This window comes from Scyliorhinus canicula, chromosome 13, assembly GCF_902713615.1.
Source record: "Scyliorhinus canicula chromosome 13, sScyCan1.1, whole genome shotgun sequence".
NCBI classification, from domain to species: domain Eukaryota; kingdom Metazoa; phylum Chordata; class Chondrichthyes; order Carcharhiniformes; family Scyliorhinidae; genus Scyliorhinus; species Scyliorhinus canicula.
This window is the reverse complement of record NC_052158.1, coordinates 68,095,823-68,114,943: the sequence shown is the minus strand read 5'-3', so window position 1 is coordinate 68,114,943 and position 19,121 is coordinate 68,095,823. Positions and strand designations below refer to the sequence as shown.

The 19,121-nt window shown below is 48.1% G+C and overlaps 1 protein-coding gene across 2 annotated transcripts in view; it reads right to left on the bottom strand.

Moving 5' to 3' along the window:
- Positions 1 to 353: 353 nt before the first annotated feature.
- LOC119975914 (integrin-linked kinase-associated serine/threonine phosphatase) overlaps positions 354 to 19,121 on the bottom strand; it is a 54,650-nt gene continuing 35,882 nt past the window's right edge. For both annotated transcript variants that reach the window (XM_038815853.1, XM_038815854.1), the window contains exons 9-11: positions 17,284 to 17,403; positions 4,365 to 4,446; positions 354 to 1,366 (exon numbers count right to left, since the gene is read on the bottom strand). In XM_038815853.1, the coding sequence (XP_038671781.1) occupies positions 1,226 to 1,366; positions 4,365 to 4,446; positions 17,284 to 17,403 (343 nt within the window). In that variant the 3' untranslated portion in view covers positions 354 to 1,225. The remainder of the gene's footprint in view (positions 1,367 to 4,364; positions 4,447 to 17,283; positions 17,404 to 19,121) is intronic.

The window sequence follows — 19,121 nt, the reverse complement described above, 5'->3', positions numbered from 1 at the left end:
GGCGACAAGCAGATTTAAAGAAAAATGCAATAAGCGGTTAGGATTTAGAATGAGCTGCCTGATAGGGCGACCAACACATGTAAGACATCAGCTTTCAAAAAGAATATGCATAAATATTTGGGAGAGAAAAACTGCAGGACGATGGGGTAAAAAGAGCCGGGATGTGGAACTGATTGAAATACACTTTGAAAGAGGCAGTGCAGCCTTGGTATGCCAGAATGGCCTCCCCCTGTGTTGTACTATTCTATGATTTTATATGGCTGGAATAATTGCAGCTCAGTAGCTCTGTAGTCATGAGAAGACACACAGTGCTCTGTACAGGTCGAGCAGTCAACCCCAGGCAAGCAGAAGGAAACTGTCTCAAATATATTTATTTTTGTTTAAAAAAAGTGGGTTGTGAAAACACCCAGTGAGGTGATGCTCTTCCCTCACCATCGCATTGTCTTATTTTACTGCAACATATATTACATGAGCAAGTACCTTAATGTCTGCTTCTGCAAGAGGAGGCACCGGATTGGAATAGCACTAGATTTGGGAGAGGAAACTAGGTGTCAGTGCTTGCACCGAAATGAGCTGTTACTGCCAGACATTTGGAAAAGAAATAACTTTTAAGTAGGATCCAACCAAAACCAGACCTCAACACCAGCACAAATGAACAAAGTAATAATGATGAGCACACAAAATGGAACCTTCGACTCGGAGGCTTCCACATATTGCAGTTTGGGTCCAGAGAGAACGATATCAAAACGCCTCCCAGCAACCCGAATCCTGATTTTATTTGTTGAACCCACCACTGGCCTGCCGCAGGCAGTGTACAGGGAGACTAGTCTTTCCCATAATTTCCATCCATGCACATGGCAGGCATTCCAACACTAGCAGGGCCAGACAAATGATGCCAAGTCCGTTCTATGCTCCCAGGTGCTCGAGTGGTTGGGACATGTTGGTGCGGCTCACTAAGCAGTTCCACCATGAGGTCGACGGAGCCCCGATAAAAAGAGAATCTCTGCTACTGCGAGCTGCATGGAGATTGACATTTAGGGGTGTCGGGCGCTGGGAACTCTACAGGATCAGATGAGAGCAGGCAGGTAAATCAAAATAAGCAGTGTAGTTTCAAATTTCTGAAAGGGCCCAAGGTCGTTTCATCTTTTCTTTCCGGGGTCAGCAATTCCTCCTGGACATCCTGCGTTAACCCGTGAGATATTCCTGGTGAGGCACGTTCCTCATGTCAGTGTGTGATGGCTACCAGAATGATGGTCACATTGTCAGCAGAGCCCCGGCGGACTGCCTCGCTGGCCAGTCTGTTACAGGCAGCTTCAAATTGCACGTCCTGCACCGCCTTCCCTGGCCTTGCAGTCAGAGTCTTGTCCTGTGGGTTGACACAAAGATCATTTAATAAAGTTATGGTTTGCAATTCAGGTTAGCAGCTGACATAGACAAGCCCATGACTGGAAAACTATCCTGCTAGCTAGATCATGGAATCCCTACAGTGCATGAGGAGGCCAGTCGACCAAAAGAGCACCCAACCTAGGCCCACTCCTCCGACCATTCTGCCCTATCTCCATAATCGGCTGCACGGTAGCACAGTGGTTAGCACTGTTACTTCACAGCGCCAGGGTCCCAGGTTCGATTCTCGCTTGGGTCACTGACTGTGCAGTCTGCATGTTCTCCCAGTGTTAGCGTGGGTTTCCTCTGGGTGCTCCGGTTTCCTCCCACTAGTTCTGAAAGATGCGCTGTCAGGTGAATTGGACATTCTGAATTCTCCCTCTGTGTACCCGAACAGGCGCCTGAATGTGGCGACCAGGGGCTTTGCACAGTAACTTCATTGCAGTGGTAATGTAAGCCTGCTTGTGACAATAAAGATTATTATAATTAATCCCACAACCTAAGCTGCACATCCTTCGACTCAAAGGGGCAATTTAGTATGACCAATCCACCTAATCTACACGTCTTTGGACTGTGGGAGGAAACCGGAGCACCCGGAGGAAACCCACACAGACACGAGAGAGAAAGTACAAATTCCACAGTCACCCAAGGCCAGAATTGAACCCAGGTCCCTGGCGCTGTGAGGCAGCAGTGCTGACCACTCTGCCACCGTGCCCGTACTCTATGTCGTCTGTGGAGCTGGGGGAATGGGGTCCTTATTCAATGTCTGTTGCTCTTGCCAAAATGTACCATCCGTAGCGAGAACTCAAGGGGCAACTATCCCCTTGATTGACTTATCACAAAGTTGTTGCAGGGAAATAGACAGAATCCTCTTCCCGTTTCCAAAGTGCCAAAATTTCATAATTGGTCTTAATAGTGAGAGGATTCGAGTACAGGAGCAAGATTATCTCACTGCAGTTATTCAGGATCTTGGTGAGACCACGCCTGAAACATTGTGCGCAGTTTTGGTTTCCTTATCCGAGGAAGAATGTTCTTGCTATGGAGGGAACGCAGTGAAGGTTTACCAGACTGATCCCTGGGATGGCAGGATGGATGTACGAGGAGAAATTGAAGCAGTTAGGATTACATTCATTGGAGTTTAGAAAGCTATAAAATAACAGGACTAGACAGGGCAGATGCAGGAAGGATGTTCCCAATGACGGGGGAGTTGAGAACAAGGGGTCACTTCTGAGTATATGGGGTAGGCCATTTAAGACTGAGATGCGGAGAAATTTCTTCATTCAGAGAGTGATGATCCGATGGAATTCACCACCACAGAAAGCATTGGAGATCAAAGCGTCATATGTTTTTAAGAAGGAGTTAGATATAGCTCTTGGGACTAAAGGGATCAAAGCATAGGAGGGAAAAGCGGGAACAAGTTACTAAGTTGGATGATCAGCCATGATCATAATGAATGGTGGAGCCGTCTCAAAGGGCCAAATGGCTTACTCCTGCTCCTATTTTCTGGGTTTTATCAGTATGTGTAACAAAAGGACCGTTCACTTCAATCTAGTTTGTCGAGTAAGTCACAGTAATAGAAGGCACCAGAATTGGCCTTGGGATCCAGGTTAGGGGTAGCAAAAAGGTGCCTTTTTCTCACGATTCCTGCTCCCAATGACTTCTGATACAATAGGCAAATTCAGCATCAGGCTCTGCTGTGAGGTAAACACTCATTAGGATCACACATAATGAATGGACACTTTACGGGATAATGTAAGGACACTTTACACAATGTAATGCTGAGAGCTGGGGCCAGCCATTTCAAAAAAGTAGAATACTGAAAGGATGCAAGGGGATCAGAGGGAAGTTTGAGAGAGTATTTTCCACTTTAGTGCCTTACTGACCTGCCCTTTCCAGGCTCTCCCAGGAGATCACATGGCTGTGGATGATGGGCAGGCAGGAAGCATCCAGTCACGATCAACAAACCCTCTTTTTTTGTCTCATGGGCAAGTTATTTGTTCATTCGAATGGTGTCTTTTTTGCATGGTTTTAACTTAAAGCAGTCGATTTCTGCATGGCAATCTTCGGATTGCTGTATAGTTGCACTTGGAACATTGGTCATGATCTTCCAAGCATCAAGTGTGAAAGGCTGGCTCAATGGAGCAAATAGGTGGTCCGTTTCACACCATGGTGTTTCTTTTTTCCATCGACATCAATGGACTATGGGTTGCCCAATCACTTTCACCCCATTTCACCAAAGATCAATTCATGATGATCTCCTTCAGTGCAACAGGTTTATGTTCAGCAAATTTATGGTCTATGGTCATTCTTTATTTCAACTGTATCCAATCCCAAGCCAAGAATGTTGGAGTTGAGTGGGTTGGGGGAGGTGTGGAGAAGTTGACGCCAATTGCAATTAGAACTAGGGCGTCATAGTATCATAGATTTATAGTGCAGAAGGAGGTCATTCGGCCCATGGTGTCTGCACCAGCACTAGGATAGAGCACCGTACCTAAGCCCATACTTCCACCCTTTCCCCATAACACCACCTAACACTAAGGGCAATTTAGAATGGCCAATCCACCTAACCTGCACATCTTTGGACTCTGGGAGGAAACCGGAGTACCAGAGAAGTGGGTTCAATTCCGGTCTTGGGTGACTGTGTGGAAGACAGTGACCCAAGTTGGAGCTGTGATGTGGTACCCACTGTGCTAACTTGCTGCCCTTCATTAATGGGCTGGGGAAATGACTTGCTGCTAAGTCAGGGTACAAAATAGAAGTGGCCCAGAATGAGCTGTTGCTGGTGGACTGGGAGATCTTGCCCCCGGAGCTGTTTTGTCAGCAGCCACAAGTTCGATTGAGGAGGCAACAGACCAAAATCACCATCCCACAGCACTTATAATAAAGGACTGCCATAGGATCTGCAACATGGTGTTCCAACCAGTTAATTTTACAGAATTCACACATAGGAAACAAACCACCATGAGACCAGCAAACTGTACCTCAAGTATTGCTGAAACAAACAGGACAGCTTCCTCTGGGGAGAACACTTTAAATAATCCATCACAAGCAAGGAGAATAAACCTGAAAAAGAAATAGCACATCACACAATTGCCACAGCAGGAAGCACTGTTGCAGAAGTGATTCTGGCAAATTGCACTCTGATTAAAGGCAGCATGGAACATGGACAAGTATACTTCCATTCAATACATGCAATCTCTCTGGTTTTCCCTACTTCCCTGAAGGTTACAATTCCACAGGTGGTGCCTCCCCCTCCAATATCTCAGTCATGTGGCCCTTATTAATGTCTGAGCATTTAAACAGAGATCGCTGGCAGCTGTGCCATACATCAGTCAAGCTCAATTCAGTCCTTTTCCTTCACTTCACCCTACAAGAGGCAGATTCCTCAGCTAGAATCGAATTAGAAATTAGCCACAGAAAGATAGGACCTAACAGAATTGTCAGCTACCATTTAATGAACATCTTTTTGTGTATCAGATGTTTAGAAGAGGAAATTGCATGAATGATGAGCTTGCAATTATTTCACTGCCATTTCTTTTTTTTTTAAATAAACAATTTTATTGAGGTAGTTTTTGGCTTTATAAACAGTTACAGACATCATCAGAAAGGAAGCAAAAAGGGCAAAAATGTGCAAACATCCACATACTTTCACTACTTCCACCGTAACATATTGCACAAGCCCGCTCCCCTCCCACCGGTACTACCCGCCATATTGTCCCTCCTACTCTACTCTACCCCCCCCCCCCCCCCCCCCCCCCCTGCTGACGCTCACGCTCCCGCAAAGAAGTCAATAAATGGTTGCCACCTCCGGGTGAACCCCTGCACAGATCCCCTCAAGGCGAACTTAATTTTTTCCATCCCCAGGAATTACTTTCGCCCTCAGGGCCCGCAAGTGCGCGAACACCCACGCCCTCTTAACCGGCCCATTCAGTCCCTTGACGTTCCAGGTGATCAGCCTGGTCGGGGGGCACATCCCACCCCCCCCACCCCGCCGGTCAGCCATAGCCTTTCTCGGGCCGGCCCCTGACCCGTGCGTTGCACCATTCCTGGCCCGCCCTTTGGCTGCCTCCACCCTCAACCTCCTTTCCAGTGCCTATTTCAAGTCCCTCTCCCGTCAGCAGAACAACCCCCCCCTCCCCTAACCCCATTCCCCGATACCCCCACCCCTGCCATCTACTGGCTGTAACTTCCCCCCCCATCTGACTTCCTTGACTAGCCAATCTGCTAGCCTGGTGACTCAACACTCCGGCGCCTTCCTGTCCCATTCCCCTTGTTTCCCCGTCCTCCTCCCCACCCACTGGGGCAAGCCGGCTCCAGTGTCTTCCGCGAGCTGCACAAAAAGCCCAAACAGGAAAAAAAAAAAACCACAGAAAAAAGAGAAAAAACACATAAATGTCCATGAACAAAGGAAAGAGTCTCAAATATTCCGCTTGGCCCCTTTGGCCCAGCAAACCGTTGAGCAGCAGTCCAGGCACATTCGGCGTTCCTTCCCACAGAAATCCTCGGGCCCTAACTCGCGTCCTTGGGGCCTCCTTTCGGGACCAGCCCCAGGTCCCTCACAAAATCCATCGCTTCTTCGGGCTCGGAGAAGTAGTGGTGTTGACCCTGGTGCGTGACCTATAGCCGAGCTGGGAACAGCAGACCAAACTTCACGTGCTTCTTGAACAGCACCTCCTTGACATTCTTAAAGGCTGCTCGCCGCCGAGCCACCTCCTGGCTTACGTCCTGATAAATGCGGAGAACATTGTTCCACGTGCTGCTCCTGGCGCTCTTTGCCCACTGCAGCACCCGCTCCTTGTCCACGAACCTGTGGAACCTAATTACCATCGGGCGGGGGGGTCCGCCCGGCCGCCCCTGCCTTGCCTGCACTCTGTGTGCCCCCTCCAGCTCCAGCGGTCGCGGAAAGGCTTCGGCCCCCATCAGCTGCTTCAGCAGGTCTGCTACAAACGCTGCAGCATCAGCTCCCTCCGCCCCCTCCGGGAGGCCGACCATCCTCAGATTGTTCCTGCGGACTCTATTCTCCAGCTCCTCCACTCTGTCCAGCAGTCTTTTCTGCCGCTCTTTCAGGCCGTCCACTTCTAGCGCTGCAACCGTTTGCGCATCCGCCTGCTCCTCCACCGCCTCTCCCAGCTCCTTAACTTTAACATCCTGGGCGTCCAGCCTCTGGTTCAGCTGATCCACTGCTTTCTGGATTGGGTCCAAGCTGTCCCGCTTCAGCGCTTCAAAACTGGACTTCATTACCTGGAGCATGTTATCCAGCGCCAGCTGGATTACTGAGTCCGGGGTCCGTGTGTCCGCCATCTTAGTTCCCAGGTAATTTTCTTCAGGTCCTTGTCTCTGTCCCTTTTTCTCCTTCTTCTTCTGCCTTCTGGAATCCCGCTGTTCCATGTGCCGCAGCCCGCTCCTCAGCGCCTTCGCTGCCGCTTTCCTTTACCCAGCTCCTTAAATTTTTCCCCTCCTGGGCATCTGAAGTGGGTCCAAGCTGTCCCTCCTCAGCAACTCCAAACTTTTTTTTCCCTTTGTCCTGGAGGAAGGAAGGTCCGTGGGTCCGCCATCTTACCCTTCAGGTCAGCTTCCTCCTTGCCTCCGTCTCTCTCTCTTTCTTCCTCACCTGCTGGCCTCCCACACTTCCATTTGCTGCAGCTCGCTCTCCTCTTCTTTCACGGCAGCTTTTCTGCCGCCCCCGTGGTCCCGCTATCGCGGGGAATCAGCTGTTCCGCCCCGCCGGAGTGAGAGCCCACCGAATGTGCAGCTCACTCGGACATCGCCGCCACCGGAAGTCCTTCACTACCATTTCTAACCATGCCACTGGGACCATCCCAGTCATAAGCCATCCATGAGTAGGACAATAATGGAGTGAGTTAAGGCCCAAAACTAATGAAGGATTTTGGATGAAGCAACAAATTCTGAGTGAAGTTACGAGGGTAATTCCTACCCATTACCAAGGTTCTGTAACAAAACTCGCAGTCAGCCTTAACCTACTCCATTATTGTTTCCTCATGCATGTTGGGCCACTAAAATTATTATTTTAAAAAAAAAATTATTTTTATTCAAATTTTTCAACAACAAATTCTCTCCGAGTTGCTTCTGAGATTGACCACCCTCTAACCCTCCGCCAGAAAATCGAGAAAGGGCTGCCACCACCGGAAGAACCGCTGTAACAACCCCAGAGGGCAAACTTGACCCTCTCCAGTTTGATGAACCCAGCCATGTCGTTAATCCAGGAATCCTGGCTCGGCGGGCTTCGCGTTCCTCCACTGTAAAAGAATCCTACGCTGGGCTACTAGAGATGCAAAGGCCAGATTACCGGCCTCTCTCGCCTCCTGCACTACCGGCTCCGATGCTACCCCAAAGATAGCAAGCCCCCAGCCCGGTTCAACCCTGGAACCGACCACCTTGGACATGGTCCCCGCCACCCCTTCCAAAACCCATCCAATGCCGGACACGCCCAGAACATGTGGGTGTGGTTCGCCGGGCCTCCCGATAGCCTCCCACACCTGTCCCCCCCCCCCAAAGAACCGGCTCAGCCTGGCCCCAATCATATGCGCCCTAATCAGCACCTTCAGCTGAATTAAGCTAAGCCGTGCGCAAGAAGAGGACGAGTTCACCCTCCCCAGGGCGTCCGCCCATGTCCCCTTGTCGATCTTCTCCCCTAGCTCCTCCTCCCACTTCGCTTTCAGCTCTTCCACCGAGGCCTCCTCCTCCTCCTGCATCACCTGATAAATTGCCGAGATCCTGCCCTCACCGACCCACGTCCCCGAGAGCACCCTGTCCTGAACCCCCCCCTAGGCGGCAGTAGCGGAAACTGCGCCACCTGCCGCTTAACAAACGTCCTAATCTGTATATACCTGAAAGTATTCCCAGGGGGGAGACCCCCATTTCCCCTCCAGCTCCTCTAAAGTCGCAAACTTCCCGTCGAGGAAAAGGTCCCCCATCCGCCTGATGCCTGCCCTGTGCCAACTCAAAAACCCACCATCTATTCTCCCTGGTGCAAACCGGTGATTGCCCCGTATCGGGCCCCACACCGAGGCCTTCACTTCCCCCCTATGCCGCCTCCACTGCCCCCAAATTTTGAGGGAAGCCACCACTACCGGACTCGTAGAATACCCTGCCGGGGAGAGTGGGAGCGGGGCCGTCACCAATGCCTCCAAACTCGTACCCACACAGGACGCCGCCTCCATCACCCACCTACGAATCATTGCCACATTCGCAGCCCAGTAATACCCACAAAAGTTGGGCAACGCCAAACTGCCTACATCCCTGTCTCCATCCCTGCCTCGCTCCAAGAATACCCTCCTCACTCTCGGGGTCTTCTGAGCCCACACAAACCCCAGAATACTCTTATTAACCCTCCTAAAAAAAGCCTTCGGATTCAATATAGGGAGGCACTGAAAGAGAAACAAAAACCTCGGGAGCACCGTCATCTTAACTGACTGGACCCTGCCCGCCAAAGAGTGGCAGCGCATCCTACCTCCTAAACTCCACCTCCATCTGTTCCACCAGCCTCGAAAAGTTTAGCCTATGCAGGGCTTCCCAGCTCCTAGGTATCTGGACACCAAGCTATCTAAAGCTCCTCTCCGCCCTCTTCAACGGGAGCTCCCCTATCTCCCTCTCCTGGTCCCCCAGGTGCAGCACAAACAGCTTACTCTTCCCCACGTTGAGCTTGTAGCCCGAAAAATCCCCAAACTCCCCAAGTATCCTCAACACCTCTGGCATTCCCCCCGCCGGATCCGCGATGTACAACAGTAAATCATCCGCATACAGCGACAAACGGTGCTCCTCTCTTCCCCCCCCCCCCCCTCCCCCCCCCCTCCCTCCCGCACAATCCCCCTCCAGTTCTTCGAATCCCTCAGCGCCATGGCCAAGGGTTCAATCGCTAACGCGAAGAGCAGGGGAGACAAGGGGCACCCCTGCTTCGTCCCCCGGGACAGCCGCAAGTCCTCCAACCTCCTTCCATTCGTCACAACGCTCGCTACCGGGGCACTATACAGCAGCCTCACCCAGCTAATGAATCCCTCACCAAACCCAAATCTCCTCAACACTTCCCACAGGTAGCTCCACTCCACCCTATCAAAAGCCTTCTCCGCATCCATCGATGCTACTATTTCCGCCTCCCCATCCGCCGACGCCATCGCCATGACATTAAGAAGTCGCCGCACATTAACATTCAGCTGCCTCCCCTTCACAAACCCCGTTTGGTCCTCATGGATAACCATCGGGACCACATCTTCCACCCTCCTGGACAGTATCTTAGCCAACAACTTTGCGTCCACGTTGAGGAGCGAGATCGGCCTGTAAGACCCACACTGGAGGGGGTCCTTATCCCACTTCAGGATCAGTGAGATTATTGCTCTAGACATCGTCGGGGGGGCAAAGCCCCCCCCTCCCTCGCCTCATTTAGGGTACTCACTAGCAGCGGGCCCAGCAGGTCTGAGAACTTCTTATAAAACTCTACCGGGTGCTTTCCCTGTCTGCATGCTCCCCAGCGCCTCCATCAGCTCCACCAACTCGATTGGGTGCCCCAGACCCTCCACCCGCTCATCCTCCACTCATGGGAACTCCAGCTTATCCAGAAAACGGCCCATCCTGCCCACCTCCCTAGGGGGCACCGACCGGTACAGCCCCTCGTAAAAGGATCTGACACCCCATTAATGTCCCTACCACTCCGCACCAGGTTCCCTCCTGCATCTGTGACTCCCCCTATCTCTCTCGCTGCCTCCCGCTTCCGGAGCTGGTGGGCCAGCATCTGACTTGCCTTCTCCCAGTACTCATATAACGCCCCCTGCGCCCTCCTCCACTGTGCCTCCGCCTTCCGGGTGATCAATATATCAAACTCCGCTTGGAGACTGCGACGCTTCCTCAAAAGCCCCTCTTCCAGGACATCTGCATACCTCCTGTCCACCCTTATCATTTCTTCCACCAACCTCTCCCTCTCAACCCTCTCCCCGTGCGTCCGAATAGATATCAGCTTCCCTCTAACCACCGCCTTCAGCGCCTCCCAGACCACCCCGACTTGCACCTCCCCATTGTCATTAGCTTCCAAATACCCCTCTATGCCCCTACGGACCCGTCCACATACTTCCTCCTCTGACAGAAGCCCCACATCTAACCTCCACAGCGGGCGCTGATCCTTCCCCTCCCCCAGCTCCAGGTCCACGGAATGGGGAGCGTGGTCAGATATGACTATCGCCGAATACTCCGCCCCCACCACGCTCGAGATTAGCGCCCTGCTGAGGACAAAAAAGTCAATCCGGGAATAAGCCTTGTGGACATGGGAGAAAAAGGAAAACTCCCTACCTCCCGGCCTCAAAAACCTCCAAGGGTCTACCCCTCCCATCTGATGCATGAAACCCCTCAGCACTGAGGCCGCCGCCGGCCTCTTGCCCGTCCTCAACCTCGAACGATCCAGAGCTGGATCCAACACAGTATTAAAATCCCCTCCCAAGATCAAGCCCCCCGTCTCCAGGTCGCAAAATGATCATTATTGAATGGTAGAGCAGGCTCGAGGGACCGAATGACCTACTCCTAACTAATGTTTGGAACTTCGTTGCTTTTAGCTCCATCCCCCAAAGACTGTTTGGAAAAATCCCAGATAGCTTCCCAGAATTCCAACCAAGGCTCCACTCTGATTCAATCATCGCTGCAGTAAGAGTTGGCTGAGATACCCAATAGGTATTTAAAGTACCTAGCTTTTAGCTGATAAACCAAGCTTTTTGACCCCGAGGTCTGATACGTAGCTCAAACACTTTCTCCAGGCTTCAAGCTATAAACAAGCACCCCAACCGATTTATAGCTCTCTTCTACTCTGACCTCATTCAATAAACACCGGTCATCCTTTGAACTGCCAATACTAAAGGCCACTTTCTAAAGTCCAACATTTCAATTGCCATAACTTTGCAAATTTAATCTACCTAAAAGTTGCATCTTACATATTAATATAAAACGTGAAACGTAATAATCATGGGAGTCACTAAAACGGAGCTAATGATTCTATGTTAAATCCCGCCTCTTCTATGGGCAATTCAAATCTAATAATAATAATCTTTATTGTCACAAGTAGGCTTACATTAACACTGCAATGAAGTTACTGTTAAAAGCCCCTAGTTGCCACACTCCAGCACCTGTTTGGGTACACTGAGGGAGGATTCAGAATGTCCAATTTACCTAACAGCACATCTTTCGGAGCACTCGGAGGAAACCCATGCAGACACAGGGAGAATGTGCAGACTCCACACAGACAGTGACCCAAGCCGGGAATCGATCCTGGGACCCTGGAGCTGTGAGGCAACAGTGTTACCCACTGTGCTACCGTGCTGCCCCTGGCTGAGGAATATCCCTCTTCTTGTAAGCCAAGTAGATGGCAAGGACAGAATTTGAATCGATTGATGTATGGCACAGGTTTCACGTGAAACAATTTATAAACCATTTGATTTTTGTGCAAAGATTCCTTCTTGTAGAACATAGTGACCGCCCCAAGCTCTCCAAGATGATTTGGAAAATCAGTGGTTAGCACTGCTGAGTCACAGTGTCAGGGACCCAGGTCCAATTCCGGCCTCAGGTGACTGTGTGGAGTTTGCACGTTCTCCACATGTCCGCGTGAATTTCCCTTGGTGCTCCGGTTTCCTCCCAGTCCAAAAATGTACAGGTTAGATGGGATTATGGGATAGGGCGGGGGAGTGGGCCTAGGTGGGGTGCTTTTGGGAGGGTCATGCAGACTCAATGGGCTGAATTGCCTCTCCTGCACTGTCAGGAATCCATGGATTCTATGACATTATGGAACTTTTTTGAAGAGATGATCAGTCATTGAACAGGATACTAAATGGCTGTAAACACACATTTTGTATATTAAAATTGTGTAACATTTTCAATGTCAATTCCTTTACAATATCTGATGTTTGGGAAAATGGGAAAAATCACAACTCAAACCAAACACTGGACATGGACCACATTCCATACCAAGCCCTTGCTGTGCCTCAATTGTATCCCATCCCCTGCCCCGGAGTAATTTGAACAGCCATTTCCTCGATATGCAATCTGCTCAATCTAAAGCAGCAGTCACTGAAACATCAACAGGCTCCTGCCACAGCCTAGTGTGAGATGGTTATCTGGCTCTGCCTCGCAAGCAGGTGAGTGAGTCCCATATTTACACTTTAATGCTAAACCCAACTGAATGAGCAACAGAAATAGCCATTTGTTGAGCCTGTCATTGCATATCATACACTGTCATTAGGAAACCCACAACAATTTGATGAGCATAGCAAGGTGAGGAAATACGGGCTGTACTGATGTCTGGTAGAGACAGACAGGATAAGATAGGGCTCCCATCCATTCTCACTCTTCTCATCCACCTCCCTCCAATAAAGAGATGAAGTATCTGCTAATATCACAATTGTTCATTGCATATGCTACAAAGCTCTAGCCGCAGTTTACAAAGAGGTTTAGAGGAGCAATATTTAAAATGGCTGGTGGACTTTCCTTTCTTCCCCCTCCTGAAAATGCAGACGCCTGTTAGCGTACCATGGGTCCCAACGCCCCTCTAGTAACTCACTCACGTGGCACTCTTCACACGTGCGCCTAGCTTGATCCAATTCAATGTTGTCACTGACATTAATGAAGCAGCTAAGGAAAGTTGGACTGAGGAGCACATAAAATAATCTTTAGGCCAGCTACTCTCGCTACTCTTCTGGTATTTTGCTCGTCTGTCAGTTTGTGAATCATAAGCACATTTACATCTGGCACAAAGCGATTCCTGGGGAATCCAAATTGGTTTAGTGACAAAGTTATTGGCGAGTAGCCTTTGTTTGATGACATTATAGATGATTCTTACATCGATTTACTGATGATTGAGAAGAGCGCCGGAAGGCAGTAATTGGCCAGGTTAGACCAAACCTGCCCGTGGTTGAACACATCTGGGCAATCCACCATCCTGTTGGATAGATGCTGTTGTACTTGAAAAGTGTGGCTAAGATGTGTTGCTAGTGCTATACATAAGTCCAAGTACAATAACCAGCATATTGTCAGGGCCCAGAGAACAATCTCTTCCCTCAATTACTCTGAAGTTTAGCATTCAAGTGAAAAGGAGAAGGCTGAAGTGTTTGCAGGTGCCATTAGCCTACAGTGCCCACCTTGGCACTCGATCCTACTTGGTCTCCTCCTGCCTACTAAGATACAATTTGGACTATTACACCGGACATTTAGAAATGAATGACTTTGTAAGTGCCTACAACTCATTCCTAAGTATTCTTTTACCTCTGATATGGCATATTCTGCACTACCTGATATCCCATTTTGAATTACAACCAGCGAATTCAGTAACAATCTGCATTTCTTTAAATGAGAGATTTGCAAACGTGACTTTGAAGCATATGCCCAAGTTTAGAGGAAACCTGGATGTGTGATTTTGCCAATCTAACCAGGAAGACTGATACAACCCAGAAAAATGGCAACAGCAACCCATAAGTCAAAGATGGTCAGCCCATCAGCACTCAACTATCATTCAGTTTGTGTGAAACCTCTGACTGTACAGGCATAGGTATTGCTTTATTAACTTCATTCAGTTGCCTTTGGCTACATTTCCACTTTCAATGTTGATCTCCCAACCAAATGGGGTACTATTTACTGTCTTGGATGCATGGGGTATGCGCTGGAAATTCTGTTCAAGTCTTGTACTTGATGCAGCTGCTTATGAGGAAGTTTGTTAGAAACATTAAAACATTTTGAATGGCAAAAATTATGATTTTTTTTGTTGCCACATACAACACAATCCTGTGTGCAAATACAAATCAGATTAAGGAAATTATCTCGGATCACAGCGATACTGGCATGACTGGGCTTGAAAAACTAAACCCTTATCAGATGTTCTGCAGACTTGATACAGTAGGAAATGATTCCATCTCTAAACCAGTTTAGACAATCCCTATATATGAGGAGTTCATTCAGGCTGTTCCAAAATCCATACTAACCCAGGATGGTCACAACTGCCCCATCTCGGAATACATTTGAACTTATATCACATCAATTCAAACTGCTGCCACTGGGATTGAAAAATCTCTAAAGTAAATTTCCAATGTAGAAAAAAGTTTAGCATGGAGGGAAGGGATTGAATGGCAGAAGTCTATTTACGATCAAGGACTGGGTCGTACAATGGGTAAGAGACTAAGATCATAAGAAATGGGAGGAGTAGGCCATTTAGCCCATCAAGCCTGCTCTGCCACCACTGGGGTGGCATGGTAGTTAGCACTGCTGCCTCACAGCACCAGGGATTCCGACCTCGGGTGACTGTGTGGAGTTTACACATTCTCCCCTTGTCTGCGTGGATTTCGTCCGGGTGCTCCGGTTTCCTCCCACAGTACAAGGATATGAAGGTTTGGTGGATTTGCTATGCTAAATTGTTCCTAGAAGGGGTTATGAGAATAGGTTGGGGAATTGGGCCTAGGTAGCGTGCTCTTTCTGAGGGCCAGTGCAATCCCGATGGGCCGAATGGCTTCCTTCTGCACTGTACGGATTCCATAATTCAATAAGATCATGGCTCATCCGACTGTGGTCTCACCTGCATTTCCTGCCTGTTTATCCCTAACCTCCCACTCCACTGTCAATCAAAATCTGTCTAACTCAGCCTTAAATATATTCAATAACGCAGCCTCCACTGCTCTTTGCGAAAGAGAATTCCAAACACTAAAGCCCCTCAGAGAAGAAATTCTCCTCGTCTGCAAGTTAAATGGGAGACGCCTTATCTTTTTTGAAATTGTGTCCCCCGGTTCTCGATTTCTCCCATGGAAGGAAACATCCTTTCAGCTTCTACTTTGTCAAGCCCACTCTGAATCTACCTCGCTCATTTTTCCAAATTCCAGTTAATATTAGGGCCAACCTATTCAACCTTTCCTCATAAGACCCCTTCATCCCAGGGGTCAGCCTAGTGAACATTCTCTAAACTGCTCCCAATGCAGGTATATCCCTCCTTAAGTAAGGAGTCAGAAACTGTACATGGTAATCTAGATGCAGTCTCAACAATGCCTTGTACAGTTTTAGCAAGATATCCTTGTGTTTGTACCCAATCCTCCTTTCAATAAAGACCAACATTGCATCTGCCTTCTAATTAGTTGCTGTACCGTATGCTAACTTTTTTTGATGCATGTACCGACACCTAGATCTTTGTACCACAGCAGCCTGCAGTCTTTCGCCATGTGGCTCTCCATTAGTTAGTTTGCCAACCTGAAAATGATCCATTTGTCCCCACTCTGTTTCCTGTTCATTTGCAAATCCTCCATCCACGATAATATATCATTCCCAACATCTCAAGCTCTGTGTAGTAATTTTTACATGGCATCTTGTCGAATGCCTTTTGGAAATCCAAATAGATTATGGTCGGGATTCTCCAGCCATTGAGATTCTCTTTTCCCGCTGGCAGTGCATCCCTGTTTGCGGGTTTTCCGACGGTGTGGGGTGGCTTCAATGGGAAATCCCATTGACAAGCGGCAGGAAGAGAGAATCCCGATGCCAGTGAACGGCGCACCACCGAGAAACATCCCACTGTACAAGAGAATCCCACCCTATATCTACTGGTCCTCCTTTGTCCACCCTGCTTGTTATATCCTCAAATAAATTTGTGAAACAAAACTAGTCTTTCACAAAACCATTGTGCTATGATTTGTTAAATGTCCTACTTCTATAAAGTAATGGTTTCCAGCATTTTCCTAATGACAGATGTTAGGCCAACAGGCCTATGGTTTTGTGTTTTCGGTCTCCTCCCTTTCTTGAATAGTGGTGTTACACCTGCAGTTTTCCAATCTACTGGGACCTTTCCAGAATTCAAGGAAGATTGGGAGGTTACAACCAATGCATCCACTATCTCTGCAGCCACTTCTTTTAAAACTCTGGGATACAGGCCATCAGGTCCAGGGGGCTTGTCAGTCTCGAGTACCATTCGTTTTCCTAGTACTTTGGTCGTGATTTTTTAAAACTTCCTCTCTCCCTTTGCTCACTGCTTTTCTACTATTCCTGGGATGTTTTTTGTATTCTCTATTGCAAAGGTGGGGCGGCACAGTTGTGGCTACTTTTCAACTATGGCTGGGAGTTTGGAACCTGCCACGGGAGATTCAGCTGACGTTCGGCGGGACTGGACGAACCTGGTGGCGGGTGTGGATGGAAGTGTGGATGGAAAATCTCACCCTTCGATCTTAATGGCTAATCATATGCATTTATTTCTATTTGTGCTGTCAATTTATCTATTTTGTGGCATAAAGAGCCTTTATTTCCGTCTTTTTAAACCACTTTTCCCCAACTCTGACCTTGTTTGCTGGTGCACTCTTAAGTATGCACCCTCTGGTTGTCACTATCCACATTGCTACCCTGCCTTGTCATTTCTTTGTAGCTCTCCATCCAAAAATAGAGACCAATGGGTAGGCCAGAGAGATAATGTGGACAATAATGTGCAGCACGGTGGTGCAGTGGTTAGCACTGCTGCCTACAGCGCTGATGACCCGGGTTCGATCCCGGCTCTGGGTCACTGTCCGTGTGGAGTTGGCACATTCTCCCCGTGTCTGCGTGAATTTCACCCCCACAATCCAAAGATGTGCAGTTTCGGTGGTTTGGCCATGCCAAATTGCCCCTTAATTGGAAAAAATTAATTGGGTACTCTTAACTTTATTTTTTAAATGTGGACAATAATTAGTAAACTGCTATACAAGATTAATGTTTGCGTCAGTTCCTGTTCACATCAGTGCAGCCAACACAATGCGTTATTGACCATCATCTGAGGATGGCTAGTTAGGCCTATAAATATTATAATTTTCGGTTTCCTATGTTTCTAAATGAAAGATGGGTGTTTAACTCAACCCTGAGTGAAGCCAGCATTAATCAGCAGCACTCAGCTTATCGCACTAACTAACCATTCCACCATACCTGTCATTCAACGTTAACTGACAGCGCCTAATGTCTGGTACTGATATCACGCCACAGTGCTTGTACTGCCCATCGCCAATCGAGCGGGACACCTCCAGTACGCCATTCACGCGACCATCTCTGTGCGGGCAGGGAAAAAAATAAAATAAATCAACACACTGGCCTCCGCTCAATAAAGACACAGCGCACAAAATAAGCAAGTTACAGGACAACAGACCTGCCTCATATCATAGTTGTTAGTTACACTACTTGCAATGTTTCTTCGACTGAACTTTCCGCCAGGGACCCAGACCACCCACTCGTCAGGGCCAGTTTCGCCACTGAGCATTCCTGATGAGAAGTGACACCTGTGTGGAGTTAAGGACCCCAATACTATCCCCAGAAACACATGAACCTTTGGGTGTGCCTCTCCTGCGCAGGTTAGATAATTTGATTCAAGAGAAACAAGAAAAGGCATCTTAACCTGATGCTGAAACTAATAACTTGTATTCAAATGATGAATGCAATTGTTCTCTTTGCCGATGACACCTATCTTCTGCAGATAGTGGTTAATTCCCTGGTTGAAAGTGAAGCAGAGTCCAACTCATCTCAAGGAATGTTACATCGTGCTCAGCCAGGAGAAGAACAACAGATACATTTAGCTGTGGGACGGTCAAATAATTGTGATGCATTTCCATTCTAAAGACAGAAAACTTCCCTCAAAACCCTCTGGCTTGATGTTCATGCATACACAGAGGTGGACAAACACAAAGAGGTGGAAAATTCAAGAAACCTTATTACTCCTCATTGATATTCAGAATCTAAAAAAGTTTATAACCCAAGCCTCTCCTTTCTCTGCATTCAAGGATCTTAAAAGAAGTGGCTTTAGAGATAGTAGAGGCATGGCTTACAATCTTCCAACGTTCCTTTGCTTCTGGAAAGGCCCCAGCAGATTGGAAAATAGCAAATAGACCTTTATTCAGTTACCCAAGATTATATATCAAATTAGTAAGCTACAAAGAATCAGAACTTTCTGACGGTTGAGAAAATGGATTGCGGAATGTTGGAGATTTGGCTCCTCCTACTGGGGAAAGAGGAGCAAAACTCAAGGTTCTATGGAAGGGGATATATAGAAGGACAATTCGTGTCAGAAGCTACTCAGGGCTAATCTAAAAAGGAGTGCAGTAAGAAACACCTCTACTCACAGTGATGGCGCTCAATGCTTACATTAAGTGGTTGAGGTCAAGAGCATCAAAGCATTTAAAGTGCAGTTAAACAAGTATATGAGCAATAATACAATAGAAGGATATACTGATAGGCCGGAATTAAGAAAGAGGAGATAAGTTTGTATGCAGCATAGGCACTAAGATGTGAGGTTGGGCCGAATGATCTGTTCCTGTGCTATAAAATTCTATGTAATAAGTTCATAAGTTATAAGAGCAGAAATATGCCATTTGGCCCATCAGGTCTGCTCCGCCATTCTATCATGGCTGATATGTTCCTCGTCTGTTACCTACAATGCTACAGACCAAGAGCTAGATTGCTAAATCAGCCAGAGCAGCTCCTCCCTAAAACACATGACCTAGGCGTAGGAGTGGCCAATTTAGCCTCCCAAGCCTAAAAACCCTCCATGGAATCATGGCTGATCCCATCCTGGCCTCAACTCCACTGTCCTGCCTATTCTCCATAACCAACCCATTATCAATTAAAAACCTGTCTAATTCCTCCATAAATTTACTCACTGTCCCTGCATCTACCACACTCTGGGGTAGCGAATTCCACAGATTCACAACCCTTTGGGAGAAGTAGTTTCTCCTCAAATCTGTTTTAAATTTGCTACCTCAAGGTTATGACCTCTC